This window comes from Chrysemys picta, chromosome 2 (assembly GCF_011386835.1).
Source record: "Chrysemys picta bellii isolate R12L10 chromosome 2, ASM1138683v2, whole genome shotgun sequence".
Classification (NCBI taxonomy): domain Eukaryota; kingdom Metazoa; phylum Chordata; order Testudines; family Emydidae; genus Chrysemys; species Chrysemys picta.
This window is the reverse complement of record NC_088792.1, coordinates 90522470-90536145: the sequence shown is the minus strand read 5'-3', so window position 1 is coordinate 90536145 and position 13676 is coordinate 90522470. Positions and strand designations below refer to the sequence as shown.

Sequence of the window (13676 nt, the reverse complement as noted above, 5' to 3'; positions counted from 1 at the left end):
TGAAATACAAGAGGCAATGTGGAACTATAATTCTTGTTACTTGGCTGTGAGTAATTGTTTCCCACAACTCAGATTAGTAACGGATAAATTCAAATGCGGAAAATCATATGTGAGTAATACTTTAGGTTCTTTAGCTCATAACTCAAAAATCAACTTCAGCTTAAAAAATGTGAAAAGACTTTGGCTTATTGCCATTAAATGGTCTATATACATTACCAAGCCTTGCGAATTTGCCATGTGAGGTTTTTCAGCTAGTTTCATCAGAAAGTCTTTTTTTTTTTTTGCATTGAAGTTCAAAAGTACAATAAGATTTATATATACATATATGTATTTCCAAGGTTTTAGCCAGATATCAGTGCTTGAGTGAACTATATAGCTATTCAATAGAAACAATAAAACATTGATACAAATATAAAGACATAATCAGTATAAAAAGCTTATATTTATAAAAATACTTTTAGGTATCAGTCTTCCCCTGAGGGTATACCACATATGTTGGATTCATAAATATTGCTCTGCACTGCAGCTTGGTTACCAAAGTTCAAAGTTCAACTCTTACAGGAAATGTAAATCGCTCCAGTCACCGGACATGGCTGCAGTGGTTGCCTCAGGATATGTTCCCTAGCTTGTTAGGATGATGAAGAACACAGCATCAACAGGGCCTCCGAAAAATCTGGAGAAGATTCCTTCTTCCACATATGGAAGATACAAGAGCAGGACCAATAGGCTAGCAAGTGTGTGTCACATGACCCTTTTTTCTGGCAGTTCATTGATTTTTCTGGACCCAGTCCCAACTATCTTCATTCTCCTTCCTGTTCTTCTCAGCCTCAATGATTTCTTTGTATCTCCTGCGAAAGAAGCCCAGCTGCAAATTGAAAAGAAGTATCATTATAAATAATGATGTCATGAATTAAAATCTATTCTGGTTTTGATAAACAATTTGGCTCTGATTCTAATCTCATTGGTGTAAAACTGGAAAGGTTATTGAAGTCAATGGAGTTGCGCCTGATTTACATTAATGTAAATGAGATCAGTATCAGGTCCAAGTTTTCATGAGTTCTCAGCTTCCTTTTATCTTAACTACTTTTGACAGAAGACTCCACTTATATAAAACACAATTTTTAAAAAAAGCAGTTAAAATATTTTCAGAAAACAAAAAAATACTAGAAGTGGGCTGAAGAGGCAGTATTCAGATCCAGAACCAGGTCAGAACTGGACTAGAATCTGGGTATGAGTCTAAATCAGAGAGATTTTGGCAAACCCTAGCATGAACTGGCCTTGGTGATTCTGGGCCAAAATGGCACAAATCTTGTGAGATCAGATGACTTTGCATTAATTTGATCCTCTTATGTGATGGAAGTCTCACAAGATCAACTACTTTCACAAGCTTCCATTTGTATCCAAACCAGAAAATAAGCCTTTTGGGGCCTGGGTCAGACACACAGGGCCGGCTCCAGGCACCAGCTTGGCAAGCAGGTGCTTGGGGCAGCCACTCCGGAGAGGGGCGGCAGGTCCAGCTATTCGGCAGCAATACGGCGGACGGTCCCTCACTCCCGCGTGGAGCGAAGGACCTTCCACCGAATTGCCGCCGCAGATCGCGATCGTGGCTTTTTTTTTTTTTTTGGCTGCTTGGGGCGGCCAAAACCCTGGAGCCGGCCCTGCAGACACAGAAATCAGAATCTTAAGTGGTTCAGTTTCCAGATTCTGGAATCAGTCCAGATCTAATACCTATGTATAAAAATATAGTTTTGTCAATATTTATTGCTGAATTTGTCAGCAGTAGAGGCTTTCCTGGGTAAATATGGTAATCCCTGCCCATTTTGAGTCAGGTAGTTCATTACCCTGTGATCCTAGGTTACTGAACAAGGCATACACATTTATACATGCACACCAGTGGAGGCTGTTGACTGCTGGAAGTGGGGAAGCAAACCTGACAAATGGCATTTTCAGAACCAGTTTACAGCATAATCCTGTTCTGAATATGTCATGTGTCAGTTTTGCTGCCCCACTTCCAAGGTCACCAGCCTCCACTGGTGTGCATGTATTAATGTATACTCCTTGAGTTGACTAGCTGTATTCTCAACTCCTGCAGGGTAAAAATGATGCTCGTCAGTTATTAACATCCTCTATTCACAAACTAACTTAAGAACATTTTGCACTATTATGTCACGGCTACATTTCTGTTAAATGTAGCTTTCTAGTTCAAATTCTTACTAAACTGTATTTTCTACAAATATATTTTAACCCCTGGGATCTGGAAGTCTCACACCCCCAACCCCCACACACAATAGACAGACAGGTGGATAAATTGATATTATCCCAGTTTTACAGATAAAGTAACTGAGATAGATCAGTAAAGTGACTTCCCCAAGGCCACATGGAGATTTACAGTTCGAGCTGGAATTAGAACTCAAAAGTTCCTACCTCCTAGCCTTGTGCACAGTGCACTAGATCTCACCTGCCCTTCAGTTATCATCAGCAAAGTGTTAGGTCTTGTGCTCAGTAAGACGAATCAACTTACATTCATTAAAAGAAAATCCACCCATTCATACTTCTGGAGGGGTTCTCTGAAGGCTTATTTTACAAGTGTGGTTCGATTCTGAAAAATGACTCCATAAAAATGGCATTGTGGGTGTTTCTTGTCTCTTACGGTCTTCCAGGTTAAAACAAAACAAAACAAAAACATCCACAACTTTTTTTCTTAACTCCCTGTCCTTCAAACTCATTCTATGACCTGAAAGTCAAGATGAGTTCTTTCCTTTTCGCAGATCATTGCCAGTAATAAATGTTTTGCAATTATGCTTTCATCTACACTAGTCACTAGTGCAACCACATTGAGAGCACAGCTTGAAGACCGTGACAACAGTGCAAACCCAGTGGAATCTTCCCACAGATATCAATGATCTTTGGATCAGGCCCTAATTGGAATCAATGGCAAAGTTCCCATTGACTTAAATGGTGCAGGATCAGTGTACTAATGAACATTTTTGTTGATAATGCACAAAAAAGAATAGAATCCACTTTCCTCTCTCTCAGTTGTGCTGGCTCTGCAGAGTTAACAAGAGTTAGCAGTAAGGGTACTTTTTTTGGTCACAAGTCAGTAGATATACCAAGGAGTCGATGTGTTGAGTAAGAGGGTGCCATTTTTATATAGTTAGTTATCAGCGCAGACCTACACATTCAGCACTTTAGAACTTCTAGAAGAGAAAATTGCCATGGGATTGGTTTTCCTAACATTAACAAGGACAGTTCAATTTATAGCTTTTTAAAACAGGTTTTAAACCCTAAAGGTTTCAATCCTTCATACAACCACATCACTGGAACAGTAAAATCCACACTTTAAGTTATAATCAAAATTATAGAAAGGCTTTTTAATTTCCTCCAGGGCCAAACAAACAAAAGCAAACTCCTTCCCACTGTTATTTTAATAAAAGTTGTCTGTTTGTGAACATCTGCTTCAGGAATTATCTTTAAAAGTTGTGATAGTTCTGGTATTTTATTATTTCATTACTGCATAAGGAACATTTTTGTAAGGCTTTCCAGCAGGAATAGAATGAGTTGAAAACCTTAATAAATATTAAAGCATGAAACCCAGAATCCACAGGTTATCCTTCTACGAAATCAGGGGTGCTGGAATAATTTGTATAGTGGGGTGCTGAGAGCCATTGAACCAAACTGTAAACCCTGGATATGATGGAAACCACTTCACACCAGGGGGTGCAGCAGCTCCCCAGCATCTCTAGTTCCAGCACCTATGTATGAAATTGTATATATATCATTTGCTGTAAGTCTATGTGACTGCTCCAAAATCATGGGAGGAAAATGAATTAAAACAAACGGAAACACATTGGGAGGAAAAAGAAAAGCTTGGATGTGCAGACTGGATGTGACCATTTTTTAAAAAGACTTGGGTTAGGGATTGGCTAAGTATGACATCCCCTAAAGGGTAAAGAAATACCAAGTTATGGGACAATATATGCTAATACCCACATATCGCTGTCAGTAGAAACATGCTAACACTCCACATCATCACAAGGAAGTTTCTTCTGCCTCATGTTAAAACCTCAGCAACATTGGCCAACATTTATGGTTGACATATGTGTATAGGTTAGGTATGTGATGAGTTATACAGAGAGTGTGAGTTCATAATGGTTGGGTGGGAGAAGTATGGGGAAAAGGAAGGAGAAGTAAAGGATCCAGGTGAGAGGGCAACGTGGGGAAGGGCAGAGAGGTGATAACAGTCAAAGTCATTGGCTGTTGCTAGTGGAAACACTAGGAGCTCTAATGTTCTGCTGGCTCTTGTGTCACTAGGGCAGAAGAGATAGACAAGATGGGTCAGGTAACATCTTTTATTGAACCAACTTTTGTTGGTGAAAGAGACAAGCTTTCGAGCTCCACAGAGCTCTTCTTCAACTGATCTCTCACAAACAGAAGTTGGTCCAATGAAAGATATTACCTCAAATACCTTGTGCGTCTCATATTGTGGGACAAACATGGCTACAACCTGCAAACAACATAGGGCAGAAGAGCTTGTCTTCCGAAGGTGCTGCCTCTCTTTTGCTTTCTGTGGCTGCTCCTGGGCTTCCAGAAGAGCTCAGAAAGCCCTGTGCAGGAGGAAGATTCTATGAGAGAGCACTGCTGGGACCAAGAGTAAAGGTTGTGCCTCGGTCTCATGTGGAAGCAGGAGAGCGATCAGACTGTTTTATATATATTGCTCCAGTTCAGTTTGGCGGGAACTGTTTGTTTAGGATATGCAGTCGATGAGGTTGAGATGGAAGAGAGGAGTGGTGGGGAGGAGAACAGATTCTGGGAATAATATAGGGGAATGTAAAGAAGAGGAAAACACATTGTGAGAGGAGAAAAGGGGAAACAAATTATGGGGAAAGAATACAGGAGAGGAGTACAGTGGACAGGGAGGGGGGGCAGCTGAAGCGTCACAATGGCAGGAGAGAGGTCGAACGACGAGAGAACAACCACCAATGACTGTACAGGAAAATGAAAATCCAGAGCCCAAGTTTCAGAGTTGAGTGAATGTGATATTTGGAATCCGTGAAGGTCCTTCTGAGTCCAGTGCTCTGGGTCCGTCCCTTTGGGTCAAGTGGGGTGGCCGGAAGGCCCAGACAACTTTCAGAGCCTTCAGCTGGTGGGTGCTTAGGAAAAAGAACCCCAAAAGTCTGGGGCTTCTCAGCCTCCATCTTCTGGCAGCTGGTGGGGAGAGTAAAGGGAGGCTGCATGGCCCAGTGCAATAGGCTGTCTCCTCTAAAGATACATCAACACCAAATGTTTCTTTTGGTGTCACATAGAACTCATACATGCGTTGAATAGAGTAAAGACACACCTACAGGGCATGGGTATGTACTAGTATACATACCCTACAAAGCCGTCTACTCAGCCAAGTCAGCCTCCCTGTTTACACTGCTATTTTTAGCCTTGTCGTGTCTTGCTACCTCCTTGCTGCTGGAGCCTTTCCCCATGCAGGAAAAAACTCCGGCAGTGGAGAAAGACTCTGGAGGGGGATGGGGAGGGCAGCAGGAAAAGGCTCCAGGAGCTCCCCACTGCTGAAGCCCTTCCCTGCCACAAGGAAAGACTCCAGCAGTGGGGAAAGTCTCTAGCTGGGGTGGCAACAGGTAAAGCCTTTCCCTGCTGCCTCCCCATGCCAGATCCTTTCACCGATGTATAGCTACACACTGCAGTGTGGATGTAGATTGCTTTTCATGCCAGCATCAGTAATGTGCAGTATAGTCTTCATCCAGTGTGGTGGAGAAAGAGGGTGACTTGAAGAATTTGACAATCTTGGCGTAATCCAAAAGTTTCCCCATATTGCAAATCTCACTAGCAATAGGTGCAGCCACCTTCCCAACAGAAGGAGCAGATATCACTCTCTTATCTCTTCTTGAAGGTTCTGTGAACCAACCAGTATCATCTCTGCCGTATACGGACTGAGGGTCAGCCAACTTGTTCTCATCCAACTCCCAGACAATTCCAGAGAAAATAAAAAATGCTGAGCCAGGCTTTCCTAGCATGGAATAATGATGACACTGCAGTCCAGTCCATCCCACTTTCTTCCCTAGCAGCTTCCCATACATCCTGGAACTGAAGCTTGCATAAATCTGGTGCTTGGGTTTTTCAGTCGGAGATTGTCAACACTTTTTCCAATGCAAGGTCTATTTAGTTACTGGAGTATGTCTCTTGTCTTCTGTAGTCATGCTGCCCTCTACAGCATTTCCTGAGCAGAAACTTGAATGTACCTTGTGGAAATAAAACTTTAATTTTCCATTTAAAGCAATACAGAATCAATGCTCTCAACAGGCTGGGGAATTACACAAGTTAATTCTGAACTTTATTCATGTCGCTCCACTGCACTGTCAAATTGTTGACATCATCTGCAATTCTGAGATTTGTCTTTCACTAAAGTGCATTGCTCCAGCTTGTTGTCAAGTCAGGCTTGTGTTCCTTTTAGAAAAACACAGACAACTCATATCTGGCAAGATTTGCTTAAAGATCCATTTTGACATGGATTTCCTACGTGAGCATGGAGACACTCAGAAAAGAGCAATGAAAGCTGTTCCTGTGAGTTAAAATGATAAATTGCTACCTTCTTTCTGCTGCTTGATTCCGTTCTCCCTTCTGCTATTTCCCAAGAACAGAAAAGGTCAAATCATTGACCTATTGCAACTCAGTATTTTTCTAACAGTAAACACAAATGTTTAAATGGTATCTCCTATGGTATCATCCTGTGGTTATCCTACCAGGAAGCCAGTGACAAGCATGTTTGGATAGCAAGTAAATTATAAAATGTGAATGAAGCTTTCTCTCACACTTGAAAAAATAGAGTTAATACGGCTAGCAATAGGTGACGCTGTGATATTTACTGCAAAGTAACCTTATATAGAGTTTCTTTGATCACCAACTAGACTTGATCTCAATAAAAAAATGCAATTTTGGTCGTTATCAAATAAGGTACTGATTAATATAGTTCTAGAAAAAATGGACTGTTTTTTCCAATTAATCACATATTAGTAAAAGTCCAGCAAAAAAAGTAACATAGATATAGACAGGTAGGCATGGATATTAAAACTATTATGGCTTATATTACAGTACCCACAGAGATAGGGGCCTGTTGTGATAACAGGACCAACACATTTTTCCTAATTATAAGCTCAACTGTAAAAAATAAGTGAAAGTTCATAAATTGTCACAATGACTTGTTAGATAAAATTGTTCAAGAAAAGATGTAAGGAAGAGACAGGAGGACTGAATTAATTTAAACAGACAGGGGTTTACTGATACCACTCAAGGACCATGTTAAGATTACGACTGGTAAATAAGAAAAGTAGAGGACCGGAAACTAATGAACCAAAACTGATGTGCTGGCAATTAGGTCCATTGGTGGACAAAATAATGAGAGGATGGACTATTTTACCCAACACTCACTTTTGGACTTCTTAAAAATATTTTTGGGAAAAATTAACAGAAGCAGCAACTGTCTGCCAACAACTTTATCATCCTGGCTGCCACCCTTACCATTTCCTGGGACCCTAGGCCTTCCTTGTCCTAATCCTGATTCCTGAGAGATGTCCTGACCAGACCAGGAGAGAGAGAGAGAGAGAGAGAGACCCACACCACCACCTCCACTGGCTCCAGCTAAATCTCAAACATCACCTGGAATGGGAGACTTCCCCATCCCTCCCCTGTGCTTTTCCTTCCCATCTTATTTCTTTTCTTTCCTCTCTCTCTCCTTTTGCCTTCTGTTTAATAAGAATCCTACTTAGTTGGCTAGAGTACACTGCTGTGATCCTGTGACTAGAGAGGCAACTAAAAGCAATGACCTAATGCTGATGCTGGTACAGCCTGATGCTGGTACAAGTTTGCTCGGAATGGCTGATAAGAATCATAGAATCATAGAAGATTAGGGTTGGAAGAGAACTCTTGAAGTCATCTAGTCCAACACCCTGCTCAAAGCAGGACCAACCCCAACTAAATCATGCCAGCCAGGGCTTTTTTAAGCTAGGCCTTAAAAACTTCTAAGGATGGAGATTCCACCACCTCCCTAGGTAACCCATTCTGGTGCTTCACCCTCTCCTCCCCCCCCAGTGAAATAGTTTTTCCTAATATCCAACCTAGACCTCCCCCACTGCAACTTGAAATGATCACTCCTTGTTCTGTCCTCTGCCACCACAGAGAACAGCCTAACTCCATCCTCTTTGGAACCCCCTTCAGCTACCTTCAAATCCGCCCTCACACTTCTCTTCTGCGTAGACTGCGTAGACTGTCAGTCCTTCATCAGTTAAGATTGAGCCGATCACAACACGTCTTCCAATCGTCTCTCGCTGCAGACTAAATAAACCCAGTTCCCTCAGCCTCTCCTCATAAGTCATGTGCCCCAGCCCCCTAATCATTTTTGCTGTTCTCCACTGTATTCTCTCCAATTTGTTCACATCCTTTCTGTATGGGGGATCCAAAACTGGACGCAATACTCCAGATGTGGCTTCACCAGTGCTGAACAGAGGGGAATAAACATGTCCCTCCATCTGCTGGCAATGTTCCTACTAATGCAGCCCAATATGCCATTAGCCTTCTTGGCAACAAGGGCACACTGCTGACTCATATTCAGCTTCTCATCCACTGTAATCCCCAGGTCCTTTTCTGCAGAACTGCTGCTTAGCCAGTCGGTCCCCAGCCTATAGCAGTGTATGGGATTCTTCCGTCCTAAGTGCAGGACTCTGCACTTGTCCTTGTTGAACCTCATCAGATTTCTTTTGACCCAATCCTCTAATTTGTCTAGGTCACTCTGGACCCTATCCCTACCCTCCAGAGTATCTACCTCTCCCCCCAGCTTAGTATCATCTGTGAACTTGCTGAGGATGCAATTCATCCCATCATCCAGATCATTAATGAAGATGTTGAACAAAACCGGCCCCAGGACCGACCCCTGGGCACTCCGCTTGATATCGGCTGTCAACTAGACATCAAGACTTTGATCACTACCCATTGAGCCCAACGATCTAGCCAGCTTTCTATCCACCTTATAGTCCATTCATCCAATCCATAGTGCTGTGATTGTGTTTTTCCAGCAGTGAGGTTGCAAGTGAAAGTCAACACCAGAGACAGAAGCTTCATTTTTCTATTTTTTTGTTCTTTTCTCTCCCCTTTTGCGTGTATTTGTCTTGTTTCCTATCTTAGAAGACGGGACTGGACTTTAACAGCAGCAGCAGCAGCAGCAATGACAGCTCCAGACCATCTCAACTAACTTCTCTTTTCTCCAGAAAGGACAATTGCCACCATTTTCGATACCATCTAAAAAACTATCAAATAAGGGGAGTTTTTCCTTTCTCTAGTTAAAGAGAAAGGGAACAAGGCATGTTGTTCAAATGACAGTTTTATTTTACACTTTACATTTCAAAAGCTTCAACTGTTTTTACTTCTTTTCTTTATCTTTAATAAAAGTTTCAATGGATATTTAATGGTGTGCTTGCCATGGTACTAAGCAGGCGGACGTCTCTGTATACCAAACCCCAAATCTTTTTTAAAACTGTTTAATCTTGGACAGTTTCAGAATCATGTTCACAACTTTAACTCTTTGGGCCCTTTAGTCCATCTAAATTAATACAACGTACCCCATGGTGCCAAACACAGTTCAAACACATAGCAAGAGACAGTCCCTGTTCCAAAAAGCATACAAGCTAAATAGACAAGAGAGATGAAGGAAGTATTATCATGCCCATTTTACAGATGCAGAATTGAGGCACAAAGAAATTAAATACATTGCCCATGGTCAGACATGAGCTGGGAACCGAACCCATATCTCCTAAATCCCCATCCAGTGGCTTAGCCACAAAAGGTCATCTTTCCTCAAAAACAGAATTTCTCTATTAGTGATAGCCAATATACAGCCGTTGTTTCTAGAGTTGGCGAACTGCTGTGGTCTAGGTTCATGTACTTCATGAAACCTTTATTGTCACATCACTTTGGTCTTTTTTGCCGTGTTTTGAAATCAAATTCAGATATTGCAGTATCAAATTTCTCTGTGGCAGCCAGGCAGACTGCCAATACGTGGGCCTCCTTGTAAGGACAGAGGCATGTTTGGAAAGTATACATGTGGCTATACTTAATAGAGAAATTGTATATTTGGGAGAAGGATGATATTGTGCTTAAGACGCTGGATGGGAACTCCAGAGATCTGACTTCACTTACTGGGTCTGCCACAGACTTTCTGTGTGTCTTTGGGCAAGTCAATTCTCTGTGCCCCAGTTCCTCATCTATATATTTCTCATGTTGCAGATGAAGAACTGAGGCACATAGAAGTTAAGTGGTGACTACAGAAGAATTCCAACGTTCATGTATATTGGGTGGAATTCACCTCCACGGGAGAGACAATGTCAAGACCTGTGCACAATGTCAGACCTGGGGTAATTATTGATTAGTTAGCCTAACTTTCATACCTGGACAAATACTGGAAAAAATTATTAAACAATCAATTTTTAGGCATTTAGAGGATAATAGGGTTATAAATAATTGCCAATATGGATTTGTCAAGAACAAATCATGCCAAATCAATCTAATTTCCTTCTTTGAAAGGGTTATGGGCCTAGTGGGTAGGGGGAAAGCAGTAGATATGATTTATCTTAATTCTAGCATATCTTTTGTCACTGTCCCATATGACATTCTCATAAGCCATCTAGGGATATGTCATCTAGATTAAATTAATATAAGGTGGTTACATAACTAGTTGAAAGCCCATACTCAAAAAGTAGTTATCAATGGTTTGCTGTCAAACTGGGAGGCGGTATCTAGTGGGTCCTACAGGAGTCTGTCTGGGTCTGGTACTATTCAATATTTTCATTAATGTATTGGATAATGGAGTGGATAGTATGCTTATAAAACTGGCAGATGACACTAAGATGGGAACGGTTGCAAGCATTTTGGAGGACAAGATTAGAATTCAAAAGGACCTTGACAAATTGGAAAAATGAAATAAACAAAATGAAATTCAATAAAGAAAAGAACAAAGTACTTCACTTAGTAAGAAAAAATCAAAATGCACATCTGCAAAATGGGGAACAACTGCCTAGGCAGTAGTAGTGCTGAAAGTGATCTAGCGGTTATAGTGGATCACAAATTGAATGGGTCAACAGTGTGATGCAGTTACTAAAAAGGCAAATATCATTCTGGGGTGGATCACCAGGAATGTCATATATTAGACACAGGAGGTAATTGTCTCATTCTACTTGGCATGGTGGAGGCCTAAGCTGGAGTCCTGTTTCCAATTCTGGGACAAATTGGAGACAGTGATAAAAAAGCTTTAGAAAACCTGCCCTATGAGGAAGGATTAAAAAACTGGGTATGTTAATCTTGGACAAAAAGACAACTGAAAGGAAATATGTTAAGGGCTGACAGTGATCAGTTGTTGTTCATGTCTCCATGTCCACTGAAGGTAGGGATAAGAAGTAATGAGCTTAATTTGCAGCAAGGGAGATTTTGGTTAGATATTAGGAAAATCGTTCTAATTATAAGGCTAGTTAAGCATTGGAATAGGCTTCCGAGAGGGGCTGTGGAATCCCAGTCATTGGAGATTTTTAAGCACTAGTTAGACAAACACCTGTCAGGGATGGTCTAGGCATATTTAGTCTTGTCTCATCATAGGGGCTGGACTAGATGATCTTTCAAGGCCCTTCCAGCCATACATTTTTATGATTGTATGTTGGACATGGGCCTTGTTCTAGCTTTTTCAAGGGGGTGACATTAAAGAGCCTGCTCTTCAATCCTTACTCATACAAGGAGTCCTTACTCACATGGGTAGTTCCATTGACTTCAATGGACCTATTTGCATATAAGTGTCAGTGAAGTGAGTAAACTTTGAAGGATCAGGATCATATTTTGGAAAGTCTCTGCCAGAAAAGAGTTAATTGCCTCAAATGGAATTGATATGAAACTAGAATTCACTTCACGTAGGCCTGCACAATAGATTACCTCCTACATTATAACCTATATGCTTAGGAAATGATGAGAATTGTAATCAATAACTAAGCACTTGCAGAATCTTAACTGACAAGCAACAAGTTGACTGTTCTGATAATCTGAGTGTAATGAAGAAATGAACTCAAGACTGAGTTACTTAAGATTCTTGTGTAGAGTAATTTACCTAAAAAATTACATATTAAAACACTATAATTTTAATCAAAAAGTCTAATTATCAATATCAAATATTGTAAACCTTCTTGAATACTTTAGAGGTTGAGTTTTCTATTATATAATGCTAGCAAGTAGTTTATAATTTAAAAACTATTAAAATGAATGTGGTCAACAACATGAAGAGTTCATCTCATTTTCCCATTCTCAGAAAGGGAAAAGAATAGACTGTGTACTTACTGCCAATATGTTTGGATAACCTGCTACTATATTCAGATTTCTTAAATCTCAGTAGGAACACAATAGTAGCTAAATGCTATATGTTTCCTGAAAGAGCGATTTATTTAAGATGCATCTCAATCCACATCTCCTCTCTAAAGGAAAAAGAAAAACTCAAGAAAGATTTTTAGCTTTGTTTTAAACCCAAACCCTGGCTAAACTTTAAAGACTGTTGCTGGATTCAGCAAAAAGTAACTATACAATTGTATTTTGATATACTTGACCTGCCAAAAATATTTGACTGAAAGTTGTATTATTTCCTTAATTATCAGCATAAGTTACATGCTTAGTTGAACCAGTAAGAAAAGGCTTTGATTGGTGCAAGTCATTACATAGCATTTCCCCTTGTGACACCAAGCGAAGAATGAGAATGTAGACTAAACAAGGTATATTCTCCCTATTTTCAAGCATTTGATTCTGAGGGATGACCATGATTTCCAATAAATGTGCATGTTCCCTTTCTGGTATCTAGGAATTTTGGAATCATATATATTTATTTGCAACTTCTAAGTCTACACATCCGTGTGTTTCTAGTTTGGGCTCTGGAGAACGATGATTGTTTTTCTTGTTGTTAAAGAGACTTTATGAACCCCAAAAGGACTTTTCTCTTGCCAGGGGATTAAATTTGTTGATAGGTGCCAGGATGAAAGCTACAGAGCTTTAATGGTTCTAACATACAGAAATGCCCTGGCAAGCGCAGGTCTCCTTTCGAGGACCCTGAAGTCAGCGAAACAGTCACGCGCAATATTATTACATTATATTTATATTGCGCATTTTATCCCCAAAGATAAAAATTGCATTTCATAAGCTCTATGCATATACCACCCCTGAAATGCACAGTAGGTAGAGGGTTGTAGAAAAATAGTACACCTCACCCAGAACAGTATTAGGGAAAGGGGAACTTTTGGCCAGGACATTAGAACTAACCTTTTACTTGTATAAAAAGTGACACAAAGTCCACAACTAATCTGGTTTCTAGGGTCTTATCATACACACAGTATACAGTATATGCTGCATGCCACCCAAATGATCCAGGATGCCAGAATATGAACCTGTGGTTTCAGGAAGTCAAAGTTTTGCAAACACTGGGTGAAACTCACTATTCTAAGGGCTAAAAAGTGGAAATCAAGTGGTGCACAGGCCTTGTGCTGGGACAAGTTTCATTCTTGACCCCTAAAAACAACCACTCCAATGATGCCATCCCTAAAAGGTCTAAGGTCTCTGCCATCGCTGGTAGAGTAAAGGCAGATGGTAGCTTCATATATTAG

At 40.6% G+C, this 13676-nt stretch overlaps 1 protein-coding gene across 5 annotated transcripts in view; it reads right to left on the bottom strand.

Annotated features, from left to right (window-relative positions):
* Window positions 1-222: 222 nt before the first annotated feature.
* Window positions 223-13676, bottom strand: part of ITGA9 (integrin subunit alpha 9) — a 291253-nt gene continuing 277799 nt past the window's right edge. For all 5 annotated transcript variants that reach the window (XR_010598391.1, XM_042860327.2, XM_005302712.5 and 2 more), the window contains one exon: window positions 223-865. Coding sequence is in view for 3 of the 5 variants with exons in the window: in XM_005302712.5 (XP_005302769.2) it covers window positions 767-865 (99 nt within the window). In the remaining 2 variants the exon portion in view is untranslated. The remainder of the gene's footprint in view (window positions 866-13676) is intronic.